This window comes from Gnatocerus cornutus, unplaced genomic scaffold, assembly GCF_029298725.1.
Source record: "Gnatocerus cornutus isolate USDA-ARS CGAHR unplaced genomic scaffold, icGnaCorn1.1 Chromosome13, whole genome shotgun sequence".
Taxonomy (NCBI): Eukaryota; Metazoa; Arthropoda; class Insecta; order Coleoptera; family Tenebrionidae; genus Gnatocerus; species Gnatocerus cornutus.
Window position 1 is genome coordinate 1,311,992 of NW_028275361.1, and position 23,555 is coordinate 1,335,546.

At 35.0% G+C, this 23,555-nt stretch overlaps 1 protein-coding gene across 1 annotated transcript; it reads left to right on the forward strand.

Annotated features, from left to right (window-relative positions):
- Positions 1-17,085: 17,085 nt before the first annotated feature.
- On the forward strand, positions 17,086-18,885 carry LOC148166777 (uncharacterized). The gene is made up of 3 exons (XM_088048478.1): positions 17,086-17,137; positions 17,179-17,558; positions 17,593-18,885. The coding sequence occupies exons 1-3, from the start codon at positions 17,086-17,088 to the stop codon at positions 18,883-18,885; spliced, it is 1,725 nt and encodes a 574-aa protein (XP_087904604.1).
- The last annotated feature ends 4,670 nt before the right edge of the window (positions 18,886-23,555 follow it).

Here is a 23,555-nt window from a genome sequence, read left to right on the forward strand (position 1 = left end):
TGCCTACGAAATTTTGCACCAAAATGCTGTCTGATGCATTATGAATAGTTTCCAAATTCAAAACATCGAGATAAATCGTTCTGCGCAAGTTTAAATCAATGATATTCATCATCATGCTCAAAAGAGAACATAACCTCAAATGAGAAATATTACAAATGTCAAGAACGTTACTGACGTCAGGTCAAATCAGATCAGGTCAGGTCAGGTCGATTATTGACAGACCGAACCCAGGGATGTCCAAAATTGGGCGTGAGAAATTATTTTTTTTATAGCCGACTATGATTTTGTATCTTTTGGAAATGTTGAGGTTGTTTTTTAGCCTGCCCTAATCTGAAAACTTTTTGATCACCCGTTACAAGTTTTCTAACCTAATGTGTGTGGTGCACTTGGCAAATCTGTCAAAATTTGAACTAACATTAGTTACTGTCAAATTATCAGTTGAGAATAATGTAATCGTCCTTCTTAGTTTTGACTTTCAGTACGTGTCCGTTCATTGAGAATTTTTGCTCATTAGCTACTAAGGTTCATTTCCAGGCATGTGAAGAGATGTTTAGATGAGACAAACTCAAGCGATTCAAGCACTAAACTTCACAACCACTTTAGCTTACTTCTACTTTACTTTTGAGTCTTTAACTACCAACGACGTTTGGACCTCACGTTCAAGATAAACATGTGTCTGCTCGCATGTAATAAAACAACGAAAACTCATCAAAGGCTTTTTCTTGGCCAGGAAGCTGTTTGTGAATGTCCTGAAGACGTCTTTGTCCACTTGAACAGTGAAAATCCTTTTTGTTGGACCTGCTAAACGCGAACACATAAAATCCTTATGACTGTGCTAAACAACACAGATAGCCTTTGAGCTTGGATTCATGTCTGGTTCGTGCTACAAAATCAAATATAACTAATATATAAGTAGCAGAGGTCGACTCATTCAGCTAGAAACAATCCAGGAATAACTCAAACTAATCCAAATGTTATCCTATTGTTCGAATAATATTTGGTGATTTATCTAATGCTTTGAGAAAACTTATCAAAAATCCAATTTATTCCCAAACACCAAATTTCGTCAAAAAATCCAAAATACCATCATCAGAGCAATGCTTAAAAAGTTTAAATTTGAACCACAGTACCCTTATTTTTTTAATTTGAAAAATTAATGCAGCCAGTCCACAAATGACTCCGAATATTGATGTTTTCGTACATCCATTTCCAAAAGTAAAAGTCACTAGTGTGATATGAATATATCCGCACAGACCTGTCAAAATTGACAGTTATTTTGAAATACGAATATAATTCTTGAATTTTTGTTTTAAATATCTAGACGATTCACTGTAAAACAACATGTATAATGGCAAAAATGAATTGGTTAAATCGTTTCTGACAAGACAATTTTGACAGGTCTGTGCGGATATATTCATATCACACTAGTGACTTTTACTTTCGTAATTTGATGTACGAAAACATCAACCATCTAACTACAAGGTGTTTATAAATGTTTCTTGCATCAAGGGTGGCTATGGAATGTCGAAAAAATTTGCCTCTCATTACAAATGTGGGTTTCGATTTTTCAACTGACATTTGCAGTTAACCTCAAAGATGCAGCACAGCAAGTTTTGAAAAATAAACTGTTCTAGTTGTGGTTTAACACCTGAAAATCAAAAACTTGGACCCAAACCGTAACTGAACCTTCGTTGAAGTAAGTAACATTGTAAATAATTTTCAAGATAGTTATATTCAATATAAAAACAAAGCGGCAAAATAGTGCAAGGCAGAAATTCCAGAGCCACCCTGGATGCTAGAAACATTTATAAAGAGCTTGTATGTGGAATACGTCACTTTTATTCATATAAAACCTCATGGTCGTAAAAATGATATTTAGAATAGATAAGAAATGAACTATTGTCAAGACTTATGGTCTTTTCCTGATGATGGAAGGTCGTAGGAAAAATAGTGTGCCCAACTCGTCGGAAAGCGTAACATCTGCACTCGGCTGGCGCCTCGTGCTTCTACATTTACACTCGTGCGAAATTGCTCACTTTCCGCACTTGTTATGTAAATATCTATTGCAGACAGCTTTCTAATTGTTGCTGGTGATTTTACAAATGTCCGTAAGACCACTGCTGGTAGAGTTATTCTAAGGGTGAGTGGTAAAAAGAGGTTAGATAATTTAAATATGACTTTAAGGTAACACGAGCAATTATTGCAAGTTTAAGGGAGCGGTACATTAGATTTCCAGAGAGCGAAATTGAAAAGCTGTCAGTGTAAAGACGGTTCTATAGTATTGCATTCCAAAGACTGTTGGTGCATTGGATTGCACAAATGTCAAAATCAAATTTCCAGGTATATAAATCTTTGAGAAAATTGTACAAATTTGATGCAATTTTGATTATTCCAAGTGGTAAAAATACAGAAATTTATAAAAATCGAAAAAAAATCTTTTCGACGAACGTGCGAACAATTTGTATCTAATTCATAGTTAAAGATTATTAATATTATTGTGAGATGGCCAGGGCCATAATTCTATGATTTTTAGAAATCTGAAATAATTATGTAGAAAATTTGAAAATTTAACTAAAAAATTCAGTACTGGTGCAGTAATGTTGCAGATACGGTTTTCAATCAAAACGTTTTTCGGGGATTAATTAATTTAAAAAGTTTTTGTGAACATAATAAAATCACAAAAATTGCCATTTCAAACGCATCCATAAAAGCTCAAAATCTGAAAACTTCAGCAGTTCGTTCAATGCTTCGATACATTTTCAGATCATCACCAGTTCAAATTCTAATTTTTCATGACACCAGAAAAAAATATTCATCACAAGAAATACAGGAAATATTACGCGAATATCATTTAACACCTTTAGGTGGTCCTCACCGCATTAACAGAACCTTTAATAGATTAAAATCAAATAACATCTTTTGGCACAAAATGTATGCAGATATAAAAAAGTTTGTGAAGTCTTGCGACAAATGTCAACGCAACAAAAATTCAGGTAAAATCAAAATGCTGCAAGTATCAACAACATCAGTAAAAGCATTTGAAAAAGTAATCTTAGATATTTCTGGACCATTCCCAATTACCGACAATAACAATAAATACATTTTAACAATCGTGGACGACTTAACCAAATTTGTTATAAGTGCACCAATACCGAATCAGGAAAGTACAACAGTTGCAAAAAGTTTTGTTGAAAATGTAATATGTCAGCACGGAGAATACCCGATTCCATATTAAGCGATCAAGGGACGAATTTCATGTCTACTTTATTCAAAGATATTTGTAAATTATTGTCAATTAAAAAGTTACATGGAACTAGTTACCATCCACAAACGAGTATTTGCGAAATTTTGTCAACAAAGACAGTAACAACTGGGATAATTTTCTTCCTTATGCCACTTTTACATACAATTCTACTCCTCATTCGGCTACAAAATTTACACCTTTTGAATTAGTCTATGGCAGACTACCCAAATTACCTACCTCAATAAAAAAATCCCCAGAAGTATCTTATAACTTAGACGATTACGCTAATGAACTTAAATCAAAATTACAACATTGTCATCAAGCAGCTCGAGAGAATCTACTTAGCGCAAACCAAAAATCCAAAATATATTACGATAGAACTTCAAAAGCTGAAAATTTTAGCGTGGGCGATTTGATTTAGTTCTTTTAGAAGATGAAAGTGTTCCTGTTGGTAAATGCAAAAAGCTTCAACCGATTTACAAAGGCCCATATGAAATTGTTTCTGTCAACTCTGATGTCAATTGTACCATTTTAGTAAACAGAAAACGCCAAAAAGTTCATCTCAATCGTTTAAAGAAATATAATTTATGGGTCATTCTACGTTAAGAGGGACAATAGGTGGCAACATAAAAATATAATTTATTATTTAAAAATTTTAAAGAAATAACAAACATATATAATAATAAATAACATACACTTTGCTACCACTAAATTGCAATACCTCAATTAGCTTAGTTTGGTTATAACTGCATGTTTACCTACAAAAAAGTCTCTACCCTGGCCTGTCCTTTTACTATTCTGTAACAGAGTCTTTGACATTGAATACATTTGTAATACATTGAACATGTAAACTTTATATATTACTTAAAGTACCGTAATTAACAATGTTGAATACATAAATAAACTCCCAAATAACTTTAATTTTCTATTTTAAAAAATAACGCAAATTTTGTCCCTCGTATTTTAAGTCTCCTACCCTGGTAATTTTTCGTCCGTTTAAAAATGCCGTTAAAGTACTAGTGCGTTACAAATTCAAATCTTCAAGCATTTGTTTCAAAGTTAAGTTAGCAATAAACGGCGTGGAGGCCACTCGCGTCCTCTCATTGGCGGACAGTTCGACCACGCCACTCGGCTCTGGTAAGTTTTACTTGAGTGTTATTTACAGTCAAAGTTTGTTTGTAATTTGTACTTACTTTACTATCTGCCTAGTTTACCGTGTTACTTTATTTTTTAGTAACAGTACATATTATTCTGATAGTTTTCGATTTTCAATAAAAACGTCTCTACCCTGCCGTATTTCCCCTGCCTCATGAAATCCCAGGGTAGAGACCTTACATCCAGGGTAAATACAGAAGTGTCATATTAGTACTTTTTTAGCATTTTACGTATATTATCCTTCATAAATCAGTCATATATTCACTTAAATAAGTTTCTTAAATTTGAGTTATGGTATATACATTACTTTTACAGTAGTAGTTTTATATCCTGAGTGTTGTACGTTATTTTGATGCCCAAAATAATTAAGTGCAATTAAGTGTTTGCCATTAAAATATCCCACAGCTAACAATAAACGTCTTTAAGCTATAGCTAGCTTTTCTATTTGCTGTAGCTTTTTTTTAGATCATGGCTCCCCGAAAAAAACTAACTCGTGAAGAAGGTCTAGAAAACAAGCGTGTGGCTGAAAGACTGCGGTACCAACGTATAAAAAATGATCCTGAAAAGTATTCCCAACAAAAAGAAAAGGACAAGAAGAAATACGAAAGGAAAAAAGAGAAAGGAACTATCAAGACTGTAAACCAAATGACACCCAGAGAAAAACGAAAAGTTAGAAAGTTATGGAGAGAGAAAGCAAAACAACGTAGACGACGTTTAGCACTTCAAGACATCAGTAATGTCTCTGTAACCCCACCTAGTGCGGACAACGAAGTCCCTGTCAATGAAAATATTAACCAACGAACGCAAGCTGGACAGCAGAGGTCGATCCGTGCAAGGCGAGCAAGAAATCTATTGATAAAAAAGCAGGCTCTTCAAATAGCTAAACTTAAATCGACAGTAGAACGTTATAAAAAACGACTTCAAAGATCGAACAAACCAAATAAAAAGCTAACTCCAAACTCAAAGGTTGACGCGTTACTTAATTCGCCACAGTCACGAGATATTGTCAAGAAAAAAATATTATGTGAGGAAGTTCTTATTCAACAATTAAAAGACAATTTTGCGGACCTTTCAACCCAAAAAGAGAAAAGATTGTTTCAGAGAATGATAAGTGAAAAATTGGTTACAAAATATAGAGTATTAGAAAAAGAAAAGAAATTGAAAACTGTAAAGAAAAGAAAAGAGAAACTAACATTAATAGAACGAAAGCGAAAGGATTGGAAAAAAAACTATAATTTTGAGAAAAATGGTTGAAAATTTTATGGAAGAAGATTCAAATAGTAGAGTGTGTGCCGGTAAAAAAGACGTTGTGACAAAACAAGGAGTAAGAAAACAGAAACGAGTTATGTTGGATACTTTAATAAAATTGCACAAACTTTTCATAGAAAAGTCGAACATTAAAATATCTTATGCGCTTTTCTGCAAGTTCCCTCCCTTTTGGGTTGTCCAGTCGCGCTATGACAAACGTGACACTTGCTTGTGCGTAACGCACTGTAACATTGATTTGATGTTACAATGTCTACACCAAGCCAAAATTATATCGGTGGTAAACTGCGTGGGTCTGTTGAATATCATCTGTAGCAACAGATACAACGAAAAATGTCCCTCACGAAAATGCGACTCTTGTAAGAACAAACACCTCGTCTATAAAGAATTTAATAATTCTTATCCTGTACTATATAAAAAGTAGCAATCTATACCACAAGATTATATGGATTTAAAAACTGAAACGAGGCGTACAGTTACAAAGTGCGTAAAAAGTACAATAGAAATATACCCCCGAGATTTAATTTTAGAGTTGGAAAGTAAAGTCGACGTCATGCTTCGGCACGAGTTCAATATAGTGCATCAATATATGGCTGTGAAATCAAAAAAGGAAACATTGACAGAACAAGATGCTATTATTCACGTTGATTTCAGCGAGAATTATCAAACAAAATACGCTGAAGAAGTGCAATCGTTTTATTTCGGAGGATCGAGAAAGCAGCTAAGCATCCATACGGTCGTGGTTTACACTAAAGAAAATGATGGAGAGTTAAAATGCTCATGTTATTGCACGCTTTCAAAAAATTTGCCACACTCAGCGCCAGCAATATGGGCACATTTGCAGCCCATATTCGACAGTCTTCCCACAAAAGTAACCAATTTGCATTTTCTGAGTGATGGACCGGTCACACAATATCGCAATAAAATTATGTTCCATGCATGGCAACAAAATTACAAGTTTTTTACCCCAATCTCATAAACTTCACATGGAATTACCACGAAGCCGGCCACGGGAAGGGTGCTCCTGATTGAGTAGGTGCGACTTGCAAAAGAACTGCGGATAGACTTGTTGGAGCTGGGAACGACATTTCGTCGCTGGAAGATTTGACTAACGCCCTCCAGAAAAACTGTCCCAATATAAAGGTGATGACTATTGATGGCGGTGCTATTTTAAAGAAAGAAGAGGAACTGAACACCGAAGATGTTAAAGCTTTCTCCGGAACCATGAAAGTTCATCAAGTGACTGGAAGTATATTTCTTCCCAATCGCTTAATAATGAGGAGCTTAAGCTGCTTCTGTGATCTTAAAGTCTGCAATCATTTTGTGCTTGGTACTATGTATTTTTCAACAAAGAATACGAGACCGCGCCTTCATGTTGATAATGTGTACGGGTCTAAAACTGAAACTGACAATGAACCACTAATAAACTATAGAACCTCAAACCAGCTACTAACATCATCTCTACCTTTTGCCGAAGATTGCGAAAAGACACGCAACTTGAAAACACACAACAGCCTTCAACATCTGGGTTAAAAAATAAATATAACAATTGTAACGGTCAAAATGCGCGGTGGTGAAGATAGCGAAAATTGTGCCCTGAATGGTATCACTCGCGAGTTTTATTTGGAGGAAGTTACTTGATTGGAACCAAGTAACCACAGTTTCTTCTGTTACCTGTTCCAGGGGTGGCTGCTTGGACACCAGCCTCAATTTTAGAGTCCACGTTTCTTCCCTTATTTTGATTTTAGTCTGTTTTTTTTTTGTTGTCCTGGTGATCCTAAAAAATTTAGTATCAATACGGGAGTCATTGTTGTGTCGTAATTCCTGTTGTAGTCAAATTCCCGGATGTCTGAAGACTTCGTCGGTTTTCCGCTGAACATTTTGTAAACAAACCACATAACCCTACTTCACGATCAACTTTCATCCAGATCGCCTGGTTATTTTGGTTATCGTAGGTTGGTGCACTGTCCCTCGTGACGTGTTTCCTTTTTTTTTGTACAAGATGTTGAGGGAGGGCCGGATCTTCGGTTATTTTGGTTTTGGTGTTGTCATAGTGAGGATTGGTGTGTAAACGGATGCAAAAATCTTAAGTTTTGGGAATCATCCCTGTGTGTCCTGGTTTTTGGAAAAGGGATTCCTAATCGACATTGTCGGATAAGTGATTAGCAACCCAGATTTTTTGGATTGGAGAGGGATTAATCCAATCCTTGTACGACCTGGTCGGATTTGAGGTTACCACCAATCGCACCCTCATTTAAGCCGCCCTCCATCACAGGCTTTCTTTTTTTTTTCTTTCTTTCTTCCTTTCTTCTGTGTTTTCTTCGTCGTCCATTTGGTGTCCTTCCGTGGAAGTTCAAGTTCGTGTTTGGCAGTCCCGCTCCGGAGTTTTCGATCCAGGAGCCGTGTTCCTGCTGGACATCCCGGATTCCCGTTGAACCGTGGGAGGAGCAGCAACACCAACGCGATAAGTACCCCTATGTAACCACGCGAACGGTTAGCTTAATTAAGTCGGGAGAATAAATGCGTTGACAGCTGTCCGCGTGTTTTCGCCGTTCGCGCACATTTTCTGACTTCAGCCTACGGAATTCCGCCATTTTGTAATGACTTCAGCCTACGGGATTCCGCCATTTTGTAATCGTCAATGATTAATTAATTAATTAGATAGTTTTGTAATTTTGTAGCTTGATAACATTAATTCTTTTTTTTTGCTTGTAATATTTTGTTAAACAGTCATTTGTGTTAATATACATATTTTTCGTTGGTTAATCTTTTTTTTTCTTTTTGTCGTTTATTTGTGCCTCCGAACTACATTCGGGTTTGAGTAGTAGCCTCCTTGAGTCCGCGGTCTTGTACAAACCCGTGGCGCTCTCATACCATCTTGTTGGAACCCCACCCTTCTCCATTGGGGTAGTCGTGGCCGAGATCGCAACCGGGCTCAGAGGGTAAGAAGGAGCAAGGAATTGTTCCGGAGGAAAGGAGCGTTACACAATGGCGATTTTGTCTTGGTGAGACTTATGCATAAAGCCACAGAATCAGAATATCGTTACGTAGCTATGTGTACAGGGATTGAAGAAGATAATGAAGTTCAAGTAATTTTCTGCAAAATCTCGGACAACACTGGTAAAAATTTTAGAATTAATGACAACGACATTTCTTTCGTCACATGGGATCAGATCATAGAAGACATACCATCCCCCAACTTAAAAATGAAAGGGCAGCGTATTTATTATGCATTTGACCAAAGTATTAACGTCTTTGAACGGGCGTGATCTCATTTGTTACCTTTTTATAATATTTTATTTCTTTAAATGAAACTTCTAATTTATGTTAATTATTTCTTATGTTTTAACAGTGCATACATGCTCTATATTTTTATATAACTACTTGTTAATAGGAAAAAATATTGCGATTTTTCTGAATAGATACTAAGTAATTTTGTTTATATTATAATAATTAGAGTTATGTTGAAAGACTGTTAATTGAAGCCTGAACTGATACTTGTAAAGTATACACAAAAACTTTAATAAGTAAAGTTGTTTTTTGTGAATAATATTGTTTTCTTTTTCAATGTATATTTCCCCTGTCAGGTAAAGTATCCTACCCTGGCCTTCATGTCTCTACCCTGGACCCTGTATCTCTCCTGGTCCATAAAAACTTTTGTAACAATAGATTAATTAACTGGCCAACTTAAAACGTTATACAAAATACCTCCTTACATAGGTTTATATCGGAAAAAGGTATTATTTTAAATATTTACATCATGCCATCTTTCTTAACATCAGATGCTCATTTAACGTAGAATGACCCATTTGTAATGAGCGGCAAATTTCTTTGACATTTCATAGCCACCCTAGATGTTAGAAACATTTATAAACACCTTGTATTATATACAGGGTCCGGCAACACTTGTGTCCACCCCTAAAATCGTCTTTAATTTTAAAGTTACAATTTTGAAAATTTGCATACGCTCATAGTTGACAAAGCTCTAGAAACTCTAGAAAAAATTTGGTTTTTTATCACGGTTTGGTTGGCGTCGCGACGCCTGAGAAGTACAATTTTTAGCGGTTTTTGAGTTTTTTCGGAAATATTCGCGAATTCAATTTTTTTTTAATATAACTGTGATACAAATATCTGAGTTTTTATTTTAAATCTAATGCAAATTGTGTAATTTGCGAAAAAAACGTAATTTTTTTAATTCACTGTTTTCACACAAAATTCAGTTATTTACGCATTAATTTTACATTTCGTATTTTCCAGTTCTAAACTAAAAGATCATTTTTCCGGAATTATAAAATGTGTATTATTGGGAACACTTTCTATTTCAAAAACTTTATCCGATAACTCTGACTTACAACCGCTATGCTATTTACATTTTTATTTTCCTAATATTTTTCATAACCGTTTTTTAATAAAATTGTGGCTCCAATCTTGGGGTGAACAAACATTATCAAAAACTCAATTTATTCCCAAACACCAAATTTCGTCAAAAACTGCTGATGCGCAAGTTTGATAAAAGCAACTGACCAACTTTAATCGACAAAACTCTAGAAATTTAAAAAAGTACATTGATTTACAAGTCGAGCGCAGTCAAAAACACAAGTATCCAAAGATTGAAAGAATTTAAATATCGTGTGATTCATTAAATTTCCATTCTAGGTAGGCCGTGTATTTTGGACGTGCGTCGACTTCTTGTTCGATAAATAGCAAATCTCGCAAATATTAAGTCGAAACTACAGTAATGGTGTTAGTTACGACATGAATTTTTGTCTCAAAGCCAACTGCGAATGGAAATTTAATGAATCACACAATATTTTTTCAAGATATTTATTTATAGTTTTTCCGAAATACATTTAATTAATTGCTTTTGCATGATTTGAAGTTTTGGGTTTTACAATCTTTTCTTGAAATGAAAATTATGGTCTTAGCTTCGACATTTTTGAAAGCATATTGTCTTATTGGTAATGTGTACAATCCACCGGTAGCAGGTAATGATTAGCTTATTAGAGACGAGGATTTTTATGTAAAATTCGTACAATTAAACACACAAGTGTCAAATATAGTGTGAAATGGAAAACTGTTAAATTGTGCATCAAAAAACTTCAATTTCAAAAAATTCCAAAGTTTTTTGAAAAAATAAAAACACAGTCTTTTAGAAATTGGGGTAACAAACCTATACTCAAAAACTGAAGCCGATATCTTTTTTAATAAAAAAGTTATTTACCCGTCAATTTACATGGAATCTCCCATAAGAGAAATGGGTGAAGACTAAAACTTTTATGTTTTGTGAATGAATATTACTTCAAAGTTATCAAAAACTACATACGATGGAAAAGAAAACTCATTTTTCTACTTTTTCAACACGTCTTTTATGATGCAATTAAATTCACTTCTTTTTCTTCTTTGTAAAGCAAGTATTTTGACCTAACACATAAAGGACGAAATGCATCAAATCGTAAAAATGACTAAACGAATCGTTTGCCCACAATTTCTTTTATATGTGGAAAAGAAAATAAAGTCTTTTAACTTGTGACATTAAATTAAAAAAAATTAAAACCATCATTCTTTTAGAAAACTTGAAAATTATATATATTTTACATTATATTATATAGTATATTATGTTAAGCCTTAGCGGCATCTTTGTTCTGGTTCCTGGAATTCCCAGACATGGGAATTCCACTAGCCACCAACATCCCCCCCCTTAATTTGCACTTTTGGGTTTGCACCCCCAAAAACACAGTCTGTAACTAGCAGTCTGACGAACAGGTCACAGTATCGTCAGAACAACGTTCAGAACACAATAAACATTGTAAAAAGCAAACCAAGTTAGTCTTTATTACAAAACGGTACGAAAAAGCTCGTATTCTCGACATGGTCCTTCGAGCCGGATAATACAAATACATGTATCCGCAACATAACAAAACAGTGTCTGTGCAAGTGTCCACTTTTAACGCCTATTCCGAACCCAGCGGAAGTTTCCCATCGGCTACAGGAAAGCAGCAGAAGTCAGCGGTCCAACAGAAACTGCAATTCAAACAAGGTACCCACTTTTGACGTCTGTTCCGAATCTAGCGGAAGTTTCCCATCGGCTACAGGAAAGCAGCAGAAGTCAGGGTCCCAGTAGGAATCGGTGAGTGGTTCCGAATTTCCATCATATTCCTTTTTTTATCTGTTATTGAGACTTGGCCTCAATTTGACTACCAATAAGATTGTATACATCATCGGGTCATTTCAAAACCTCGCAAAATGGTCATAACCAGATCACAGACAAACGAGGATCCTCCGGTAACGGAAGAGACAGGTGGAAATGGAGATAGTCCACCGTTCGAATCAAATTCAATATTAGACGCATTGCGTATCAAACGCGACAACATCAAAAACACCCTTGCACGCTGTCAAGCATGGGTCAATATAAACATATCTCAAGCCACTGCATCCGCGTTAAAAATTCGGTATAATGATTAGATTTGTTAAAAGTCAAGGATCAATTTGACTCGATTCAATTAGAGATCGAATGCTCAGACAAAACCAAAAGCGCTTTAGAATCCGACACTATCAGATCCATGTTTGAATTCACATACTACGAATTATGCGAAAAAATCGATAGACGTATCTCGGAATTAGAACGTTATCAAGCATCCACCTCCACTCCAAGAAGTGGTACCGAAACACAAACCGTCGCGGTTCAATCCAATTGATATCAAACCCTTTAGTGGCCACTACACGGAATGGCTTCCATTTTTTAATACGTTCCAAACCTTGGTACACGAAAACCCAAAATTCACCAATATTCAAAAATTTCACCACTTAAGGGGATATCAAACAAATTTCAGTATAGGGCAAATTCAATGTATTTTTCCAAACACGATTACTCGAAAACTATTTGAGTAAATTGCTTTCTGTTTTTTGCATATGAATCTGTTCAACGTGCACTATGTTGAATGCTATATATAATTTTTGTAAAATGATTCTTTAATGACTTTTTGATTAATTAAATACATAAACTTGGCTGAAAGCAAAATAATTTTTAGCATTCCACATGCGTAGACTAATTTTACATAATGTCGACTAAACAGATTTTTTTTAAAGTTAATAGTTTTTGTGTAATCGTGTTTCGAAAATGTCTTTTAGAATTTCTTTTATCCTTGTTTAGCACAGATGTCTCACTTCTCGCAACCAGACAAAGTCCCGTCGATTCTCTGCATTCATAAATTAGTTTTGTGGTCGAAGGGATAATTTACAACCCACAATCTTCCATAAACTCATAAAATTAAAAGTTGACGCGAATCATGGTCCTATTTGTCTGTTTTAGAATCACTTGAGGGGATCCCGAACAAATTCTAGTATAAAGGAAATTCAATGTATTTTTCCAAACAGGATTACAGAAAAACTACTTGATGAAATTGCGTTATGCTTTTTGCATACGAAGCTGTTGAACGCGCACTATGTTCAATGATGTACAATATGTTGATAACATGATTCTTTATAGACTTTTCGATTAATTAATTACGAAAATTTGACATACGTGATTATAAGTTCTCGAATGCAATTTTTTTGTCAATTAGATAAACTTGTTTTATTGAGAGAAAAATGAATGTTTCAGTTTGCTTTAATGAATTTAATAGGAACTAGTTTAGTTATTTTTGGGAAAAAACCACATGGGGTACGGTATGTATACCTAGAAAGAAAGTTTTAATCCTATTGTGTCGGTGTTGGTTAAACTCAATGGGATTTTGCGTCCTGATTCTTGAATGACTGGGGATAAGATAACAGAAAATAAACATTTTTCTTGTGTTTTTAGAACTAGCCGCTTTATAATAATTATTTTTATCACATAAGCTTTTATCCTAAAATATTTGTTACAGCAGTTCTGTAGGGAGTTCAAATGTCCCAATGTAAATTATAGAATTTTATTTTATTATTTTAAACTAAATATTTACTTTACAAAAATTATATACAGGGTCCGGCAACACTTGTGTCCACCCCCAAATTCGTCTTTAATTTTAAAGATAAAATTTTGAAAATTTGCATTCGCTCATAGTTGACAAGGCTTTAAAAGCTGACGCAAAAATTTGTATTTTATCACTGATAGTTTTGGCATCGCGACGCCTTATAAATGTAATTTTTAGTTAATTAGGAGGGTTTGTGAAATTAATCCCTAATTTAATTGTTTTTCAGTATAATTGTGTTGAAAATATCGCAGTTGTCATTTTAGATTTAATACAAATTGTCTTCAAAATTTGAGAAAAAAATGCTGTTTTATCAAGTTCGTTTTCAATTTCATTACGTCAAAATTGGGAAGTACGTTTACACCCATCTGTCAACATCTTGTGTCACAAATGATATCTATTCTTTGATCCGCTTTACATTGCAACAAAAGTCTTTCTTGAAATTGTCGCTTTGTCGACATTAATTAACGATTTATGGTGTCCATAAAGTGAAACATACCCGAGTTAATCAAAATTAACCTTAATACGAGTGAACGAAGTGACTTGTGAAATTTTGGTGTAAACGTAGTTTGCCACTGCGCTGTCATAATTTTGAAAACTAACTTGATAAAACAGCGTTTTTTTCGCAAATTTTAAACACAATTTGCATTAGATTTAAAATAAAAACTCAGATATTTATATTACAGTTATGTTGAAAAAAAATTGAATTCGAGAATATTACCCCAAAAACTCAAAAATCGCTAAAAATTATACTTTTTAGGCGTCGCGACGCCAACCAAACCGTGATAAAAAAACAAATTTTTGCTTCAGCTTCTAGAGCTTTGTCAACTATGAGCGTATGCAACTTTCCAAAATTTTATCTTTAAAATTAAAGACAATTTTAGGGGTGGACACAAGTGTTGCCGGACCCTGTATAGCATTCAACATAGTGCACGTTGAACAGATTTATATGCAAAAAACAGAAAGCAATTTGCTCAAATAGTTTTCGTGTAATCGTGTTTGGAAAAATTACAATGAATTTGTTCTACACTGAAATTTGTTCGAGATCCCCTTAAGAAACGTTCTATATTCAGTCCCCAAGTTTTCAAATCTCAGATTTGACGATAATTATGAAAAAAATAAAGAATTCTCGGTTAAAAACATTCAAAATGAACTTGGCAATTTAACGACTTAAGCCGCCGTATGTGAAAATCTGGTCAATAAAGTATAAAAAACATTAAATGTGTTTTTGGAACGATTTCATTTAAAAAAAATTGTCACACTGTCTTTTTATTCACTAAGAGCTTCACTTATGATAAAGTCAAATACAATTCAAAAAACTATGTAGTTACAAAATTTTCGCTATAATATGATAATACATATTCTAATTTTTAAAATTATGTACCTGAGAAAGTATTAATTCTGTAGTTTCGGTCAACTTCAAAGAGATAAGGGATAAATATTTAATTGCTGATGGTGACAGCAGCACATTCAAGAAAATTTGTGAAACAAAACCTTACGGGAGAGAATTTTTTGTTGAAAAAATTGAATGTAAAAACCACCTTCTTCGAAACTTTTCAAGCAAAATTTTAGAAATTGGAAGAAAACGATGCAGTTCAACGGGCCAAATAGTGCCACTACAAATAAGAGCAAAAATTAAGTGTAATGCTCTACGTTTGCGAATAGCAATTGTTGTGCATCATACTTTTGTAAGAGAAAAGACCCATCAGAAGAAAACTTGATAGAACAGATGCAAAATTGTGGTGTTTTAAATGATATCCAAACGGCATTACATCGCTTAAAATACAATGCAAGGAGTTTACTGAAAAAAATGACCAACAACCTTGCGGAATCTTACAATTCAATTGTGGCAAAATTCGTTGGGGGCAAACGCATAAATTATACTTCCCGAGGAGGATATCGCATGCGTTGTTTTGCTTCTGCGATTTCTTTTAATAGTAAAGGAAATTACTTGAATGCTATTAAGAATGGCAAATCAGAATTTTACACACAAAAATTTGTGAAACAAAAATTACAACTTCGTATGAAGAAAAAACAAACAAAAAAATATCGCTCTAATCAAAACCACGGAAAGCCAGATGCCGATTACGGGCCAAACGCCGATCAGCCAGATCTTTGTGAATCCAATCCTGAAGATTATAACAGGCGGAAAAAACTGTTTTTAGATCACCTCAGAAAGAGATCCCTAGAACGAGACTTTATAATGAAACATACAGAAGGCCAACGTAACAATTCATTATGGTTCGAAGAAAGAACAAAAAGGTTGACATCGTCAAATTTTGGACTTATTTGTAAATTGCGGCCAACAACAAGTAGAAGTAACACCGTAAATGGAATTCTAAAACCAAAATTTGCAGGTAACGTGGCTACAAGATATGGGAGTGAAAACGAATATAAAGCCATTGAACGATTGGAATTGGTGCTTCAGGAGGATCATCCTGGTCTGCGAATTAGACCGTGTGGACTAATAATTGACAAAATACACCCATTTCTGGGTGCATCACCGGATGGATTGATAGGCAGTAGCGCCATTGTGGAAGTGAAATGCCCATACGGTGCAAGACATTTAACTCCAGAGGAAGCAATTTTGAAGAAAAAAATAAATTTTTGCTCTATAATAGATGGCAAAATGACTTTAAATCGTAAACATAATTATTATTACCAAGTCCAGGGTCAGCTGTACATTACTGAACGTGAAGTTTGTTTTTTTACAATATTTACTCCCCGCGGCATTTTATTCGAAAGAATTTCCAAAGATACAAAATTTTGCTTTGAAATGCTTCCAAAGTTGGCATTGTTTTACGCTGAACATTTGCTACCAGCAATTATAAATCAAGAATTTTTGTTGGAAACAAATTCTCTTTTATAAACGAATTTAAAAATTATTTTTATTATTTTTTGTTATGATTGTAACAAGGCTCTTTTTGGGATTTTTTTTATTTATTTATTAACTATTTATTATTTATTTTATTATTTATTAACTATGTAACATATAATTTTGTATTAAACATTTAATTTCTAAAAAAATACTTATTTATTTATTATTCTGCAATTTTACATGAAACAGGAGTGGATATGAGAACATTCGAAATATCAACACTGGTGTCAAAGCTTGTATCTCCGAGCAGAATTGCGGTTTAAAAGAAATATTTATTTATGCTTTTATTACGGTCGGGTATGAATTCACTACCGGTCCTCACTAAAGGAGTTCCGCCAATAAATGTTGGGTGTTGAAGCAAGATGGTTATACAATACTTTTGACTGTCAAAATTTGGATTAAAATTTTCTACACGTCATTATTTGCAGCAGAATTTACCGTTACGATTTGTTAGACATCCCCTTAAATAAAAAATGCATTGAGGGGTGACGCCACAAATTCTGTTAATGCGCTTCCAATTAGTGGTCTCAATTACGGGGCTGCTTGGTAATTGCTGCAAGATCGTTTTCAAAACAAAAGATTGATAGTACAACATCATGTTAATAATTTGTTCAACCTCCAACCAGTCGTTAAGGACTCCGAATCATCGTTGCGACAATTGTTGGACAATCTAAATATTAATTTAGAAGCGTTAAAGTCTCTTGGTGTTAATGTTCAGGATTCGGATATGTTCCTTATTCATTTAATCACCACAAAACTCGATTTTATTTCCCGCAAAACATGGGAGGAATCACAAATCACAACAGATTTACCAACTAGACAAAAATTAACGGATCATCTCACTCAGAGATGTCATCTTTTAGAGGCATTGGAAATCAATAAGGCATTTCATTCCAAATTGTCCAGTAACACGCCAGAGAAGTTTACATATCAAAAACTCGATTACAAGCCAAATGACAATAGGCAAAAATCGTCCAGTTTCGCTGTTGTTAACAAACATAAACCAAGCTGCGAATTTTGCAAACGCAACCACTTATTTTTTAACTGTAGTGAATTTCTCAAATTTTCAGTTGTAGATCGTCATGCTAAAATGAGAGTTAAAGTTATGTGTGAATTGTCTAAAACCCGCGCATACAGCGCAACAATGTAGATCACAACATTGTAAATTGTGCACTGAAAAGCACAATACGTTACTGCACCTGGAGGTTCAAGCCGCAAATACGGTAGTCAACATCGCCAAAAACACCGCTTCAAGTCCAATGCAAGTTTTGTTATCAACGGTGATGATTCAAATCAAAGACGCATATAACAATTTTCAGTTATGTAAGGCCTTTCTGGACACTGGCTCTAAGTCAAATTTTATCACGACGTCCATGTCCAAAAAACTTAATCTGAAAACCGAAAAAGTGAACAGGCAGGTTACCGGTATCCAAAATTCAGTTTCAAGGGTAAACGAAACGACAAATCTTGAACTACACTCAATCACCGGGAAGTTCTCAATTTCAGCGGATTTCTTGGTAATTCCTACAATAACAAACAATTTACCATCCTTTTCGTTCTCAAAATTGCTAATCACCATACCTAAAAACATTCAATTGGGAGACCCAAATTTCAACGTGTCGAGTCCAATCGACATGTTAATTGGCGCGCAATTATTTTGGTCTTTGTTGTGTGTCGGACAAATCAAATTAAACGACGACGGTCTTATCCTTCAAAAGACTTTATTGGGGTGGGTCATCGACGGTCCCCTTTCGTATCCAGCTTTTGCATCTCATAAACCAAGGGAAACACTTTGCAACCTTTCCACATCTGCACTCGAAAGACAGATAGAAAGGTTTTGGGAATCGGAAAACTATGAGTGCCATAAACCATCCTTGACCCAACAAGTGAGTTTCCACGAAACGGAATTCACAAATACCACCATACGAATACCAGATGGGCGTTTTCAAGTGCGATTGTCCTTTAGCGACTTAAAACCCGTACTTGGAGAGTCTCGCGACACAGATATTAAACGTTTCAGCACATTTGAACAAAAATTCCGTAAACACAACTCACTGCGCGAATCGTACCATAATTTTATCCATGAATACCGCGCATTAGGTCACATGCGGCGCATCGGTACTCTTGACGAAATGAACGTTTCAATAAGTTATTATTTCATTCCACATCACGCCAAATTTAAAACTGACGGACAAGTTCAAAAAATCAGAGTAGTTTTTGACGGGTCATCAAAACCCTCATCAGGGGTCAACTTAAATGACGCGTTGTCAGTGGGACCAAAAATCCAAAACAACATTTTGGAAAACCATTGGCCATCAAATTCATTCAGCACTGCTGCCGAATATTCAGAACTCTCGGAACAGAAAAAATCTTATCAATGTCTCACAGTGAATTAAACAAACTCCGAACTGTGAACCAAATTTTCAAGATTTGATAAACTTGAAAGACACGTCGCTTACTTAAAACGGTTCGTTTTCAATTGCCAAGCCAACACGGAATTGTGAAAAACGGGACCATTAACAATTGAAAAATTAAAAGACGCCCTCGTCACCATTTTACGATTAGTACAATCAATTGACTTTAAAACTGAAATTCGGGCACTCAAGAGCAATAGACCTCTAGAGCCCAACAGCAAAATTCTTTAGTTGAATCCTTTTCTCGATGACGTGGGTGTAATTAGGGTCGGGGGACGCTTAAACAACACCAAACTCCTCCCACGAGACAAAATAAACCTTTACATTCTACCCAAAGATCATCATATAACGAAATTAATAATCAAAATGTATCATTTAAAGCTCCTTCATGCAGGAGCACAAACAACACTATTTACGTTGCCCCAACGTTTTTGGAAACCTTGTGGGCGGAGCACCGTCAGAAGTGTCATTCGGAAATGCATTACATGTTTTAAAGTAAATCCACGAACTCAAACCTAATTAATGGGTAATTTGCCCAATTATAAATTGGAACCGTCCAGACCATTTTTACATACGGGTATGGACTCCGCTGGCCCCATTGTGATAAACTTAACTCACGGTCGAGGAAAACCGAAAACGTCAAAATCCTACATCTGCATATTCATACGCATGGTTACAAAGGCCATGCACCTAGAGTTGACACTTGATGCGACGACCACATCTTTTTTACAAGCATTAATAGCTATTTATTTGAGAAGGATATTAAGTAATTCATAATGAACGAGGACGTTACTTGTTAACGTCCGAGTTTTTTATGAATTACTTAATATCCGTAGTAAATACAAAGCTTTATCGAAACATGGACGAAGTTGGCAATGTTACCACTCAACAGTTCTGCAAATTTCCAATTTTTGACGGAAGTTTTGAACGCGATGAAACAGCGAGAAAAGCATTTTCCGAGATATTTTATGTTAGAATTAATACAAATAAATGCAGATCTTCAGAATGTTTTTAATTTTGGTCTTTGGAGTTGCTTTCCTTTGCATAAAAACGTTGAATATTATGGATTAATGGCAACTGTGCTATTATGAGACGGTAACTATGCTATTATGAAACAGTAACTATGTTATTATGAATTATTTGTATCATCACTATTATGATGTACTTTACACGTAAGCATACAAAGGTATTAGATACATCTTAATGTTCATGTTTCGATAAAAAGATTTTTCGTAATAGGTGTATGTTAAATCGATTTATCAGTACTGTTTTCTATCTTGTTAAGTTAGCTTTATCAGCCACGGCCGTTAAATTTAGTTTAACAGCCACGGCCGTTAAATTCATTTATGAGGCCAAGGACCTGTTAAATAGTGTCAAAAACACCAATTATCAAATTTTATTGGAAATTAAATTACATAAAAACTTAACTAATTGAACTATTTCTTGCACAATTTGTAATTCTAACTTTTTCCAATAGAAACACTTTGTCTGGAGCTTCCAGTAGAAATTTAGTTACTTGCTCTGCATCCACAACTGCAGCTTTTTTTGGTTTGTAGCCTTAAGAGTTTCTTTTGAGCAAGGTAAATAACTTCCATACCTAGACAAAAACATTAAAAATAGTACTGCGTATGTTTTCACTTTGATCCTTACCCGGAAATATCAAGATTTTCGTTTACTTTCAAACAAGCTTTGAGCATCGAGAATTTTGACCACAAACTGTTTGGAGAAAATTTAGTAGACACATTTGAGTAATACGCCAATACAACTTCTTTTGGCACGTTGTTTGAAAATAACAAATTCTGTTACCATGAAGTCCGGACGTAATGACTTGATTTAATGAATTTTTATTAACGCTGATTTACGTTGTCAAAAATTTCACTTTTAAAATGTTTTTCTTAGGACACCTATTACGAAAAACGTTGAACAACATTCGGCCGATATTGCATTTAACAGGCGCGGAGATTTTATACGCCGCGGCTGACGCCTTGGCTTTACAAACATCTCCTTGCCTGTTAAATGCTTAATATCGGCCTTATGTCGTTAATAACTATATCGCGAGGTGGGGAAGGCCCAGTCATATTTACGCGGACAACTCTAAAACGTTTGTTGGCGCCGACAACAAACTGAAAACTCTATTTGAGTCTACCCACTTCGAGTCAAACATAATAAAAAACTTGGCTTCCGACGGAATAAAATTCCACTTCATTCCACCTGTGTCTCCCCATATGGGAGGACTTTGAAAGTCTGCGGTCAAGTTGACCAAACATCACCTAAAGCTGGTAATGGGAAAGTCATTGCTTTTCCTGGATGAGATGTATACAGTCTTGAGTGAAATCGAGGCAGTCCTCAACTCGCGCCCAATTACACATTTATCCAATGACCCCAAAAATATATTGCCCCTTACCCCTGGACATTTCCTTATCGGAACCACACTAACTGCAATTCCAGAACCGGACCTAAGTTCGCTCACGGAAAATCGCCTGTCCCGTTGGCAGCGTATCATAGTAACCTCAGTTGACATATACCTAGTAAACATTTTATGGCTTAAGTCAAACCACCCATAGAAATAAAACTGGGTGTTGTAAACTGCAGCCGACAAAGTTCTAGATAGAGAGTTGACCGATGGTTAAATAGGCCCGCACTCATTTCGTGCTCATTTATGGTCTCCAATCGCAAGGATTAGTACTGCCCGGCCCTCTCATAATGTGGCCATAAAATTTACTAGGTATATGTCAACTGAGTTTACTATAGCCGAATCCAACAACAGTTTTGGAAGAGGTGGTCCACCGAGTATTTGAGTCAGCTCCAAACGTGAACCAAGTGGCGTCAAATAGGCAGCAAAAACATCGCAATCAAAGATTTAGTCATCGAGAAGGAGGAAAACCTACCGCCCTTGGTGTGGAAATTGGGCAGAATGATAGGGACACATCCAGGAGCTGATGGTCTCACACGGGTCGTGTCCATGAAAACCAACAGTGGAGTGCTCAAAAAACCAATTGTGAAGGTGTGCCCATTACAAAGAAGACACGTCCCAACGTGTGTGCGTGTTTTCTACATACTAGATTCGAGTGTATCATGCCTTGTATATAATTCTACAGTGTACATTATTACTATCCTATTGTTGTCACATATTTTGCTGTTATAGTCTGTCCAACGAATAAATAGATAACAGTTTTCTAACCAAATATGCGCGATAAAAACTAGTACCAACAACCGCCAAATTTAAAATAGTTGTCATGATGCTAATTTTAAAATTCATTATTTTTACTAAATTTACTGCTATAAAAATGGCTCCTATTACTTGATTATAGAAAGGGAATTAACAAACTAACTAATTCGGTGTTTTGTCATTAATTTGGTAACGTAGAGAAAACCTCAAAAAGTCTAAATTTTTACACACTTTAAAGCTGTGTGCCAGGTAAGTCCTTCTGCCAGGAAATCGAGAGGCACACAAAACTTTAACTTTTTTATTAGCAGTCCAGTTGTTACAAATCTTTCATTATCAACATTCTAATTAGGAAACTTCGGTCAAGTTGACCAACAGATCTTGAATCTACTCATCATGAAACTTGCAAAAGACAATTTGCACAAGAGAAAAACCGAAAAACTAGTAATTAGACACTATTTTACCAACAAAACTCAAGGAGCAGTGCAAAAAATGGATCTTAAAGTGGTCAAGAATGACGAATGTCAGTGAATGTCAAATGATTGACAAATTTCTAAAAAAGGCGGGAAGGCGTAGTTGCATAACCAACTTAAATCGAGATTAATATACCCAAAAAGACGGAAAATTCTAGAGTATTTCAAGTTGCCATGTTTCATGCCATACAATTCAAATCATCCTATTTACTCGCTGGATTTACTATAGCATTAGTCATTGCACGTTAGTTTAGGTTAGAATTAATCAATTTTCAATTATTCATATTCAGTCAATTTTCATGTTTTTTTGAAATTATACATTATCATTTCAAGGTGGTGGAGGATGTTAAGCCTTAGCGGCACCTTTGTTCTAGTTCCTGGAATTCCCAGACATCCACTAGCCACCACCATCCCCCCCCCCTTAATTTGCACTTTTGGGTTTGCACCCCCAAAAACAAAGTCTGTAACCAGCAGTCTGACGAACAGATCACTGTATTGTCAGAACAACGTTCAGAACGCAATAAACATTGTAAAAAGCAAACCAAGTTAGTCTTTATTACAAAACGGTACGAAAAAGCTCGTATTCTCGACATATTATATACTATATTTGATTTGTCCTTTCTCTTAAAAATGTATTTAATTGGCCACTATTTCCCACAATAGAATTTCCATAATAGTTTTGTAAAAATTTGTAGAATTAATTTTATTTAATCTATGCATCCGAAAAATGCAAAATTTTAACACTTATGTTACAAACTAAAGTATTGTGGCCAAAATTATTTACATATAGAGAATTTATAAATCACTACCATCTTTAAGTGTTGTTGAATTTGAACAAAAACAATTTAAGGTAGCTTATTTCACTAGGGATTACTCATTTAAACTATTTTAAAGTTCGTTACATTTTGATTTTTCTAAACTTAGAAATCTTAGAAATAAAAACAAGTGTCCCAAGACAATCGGGAGAAGAGGGGGGGGGGGGGAATTTAAATCATTTATTTAAAAGAAAAATA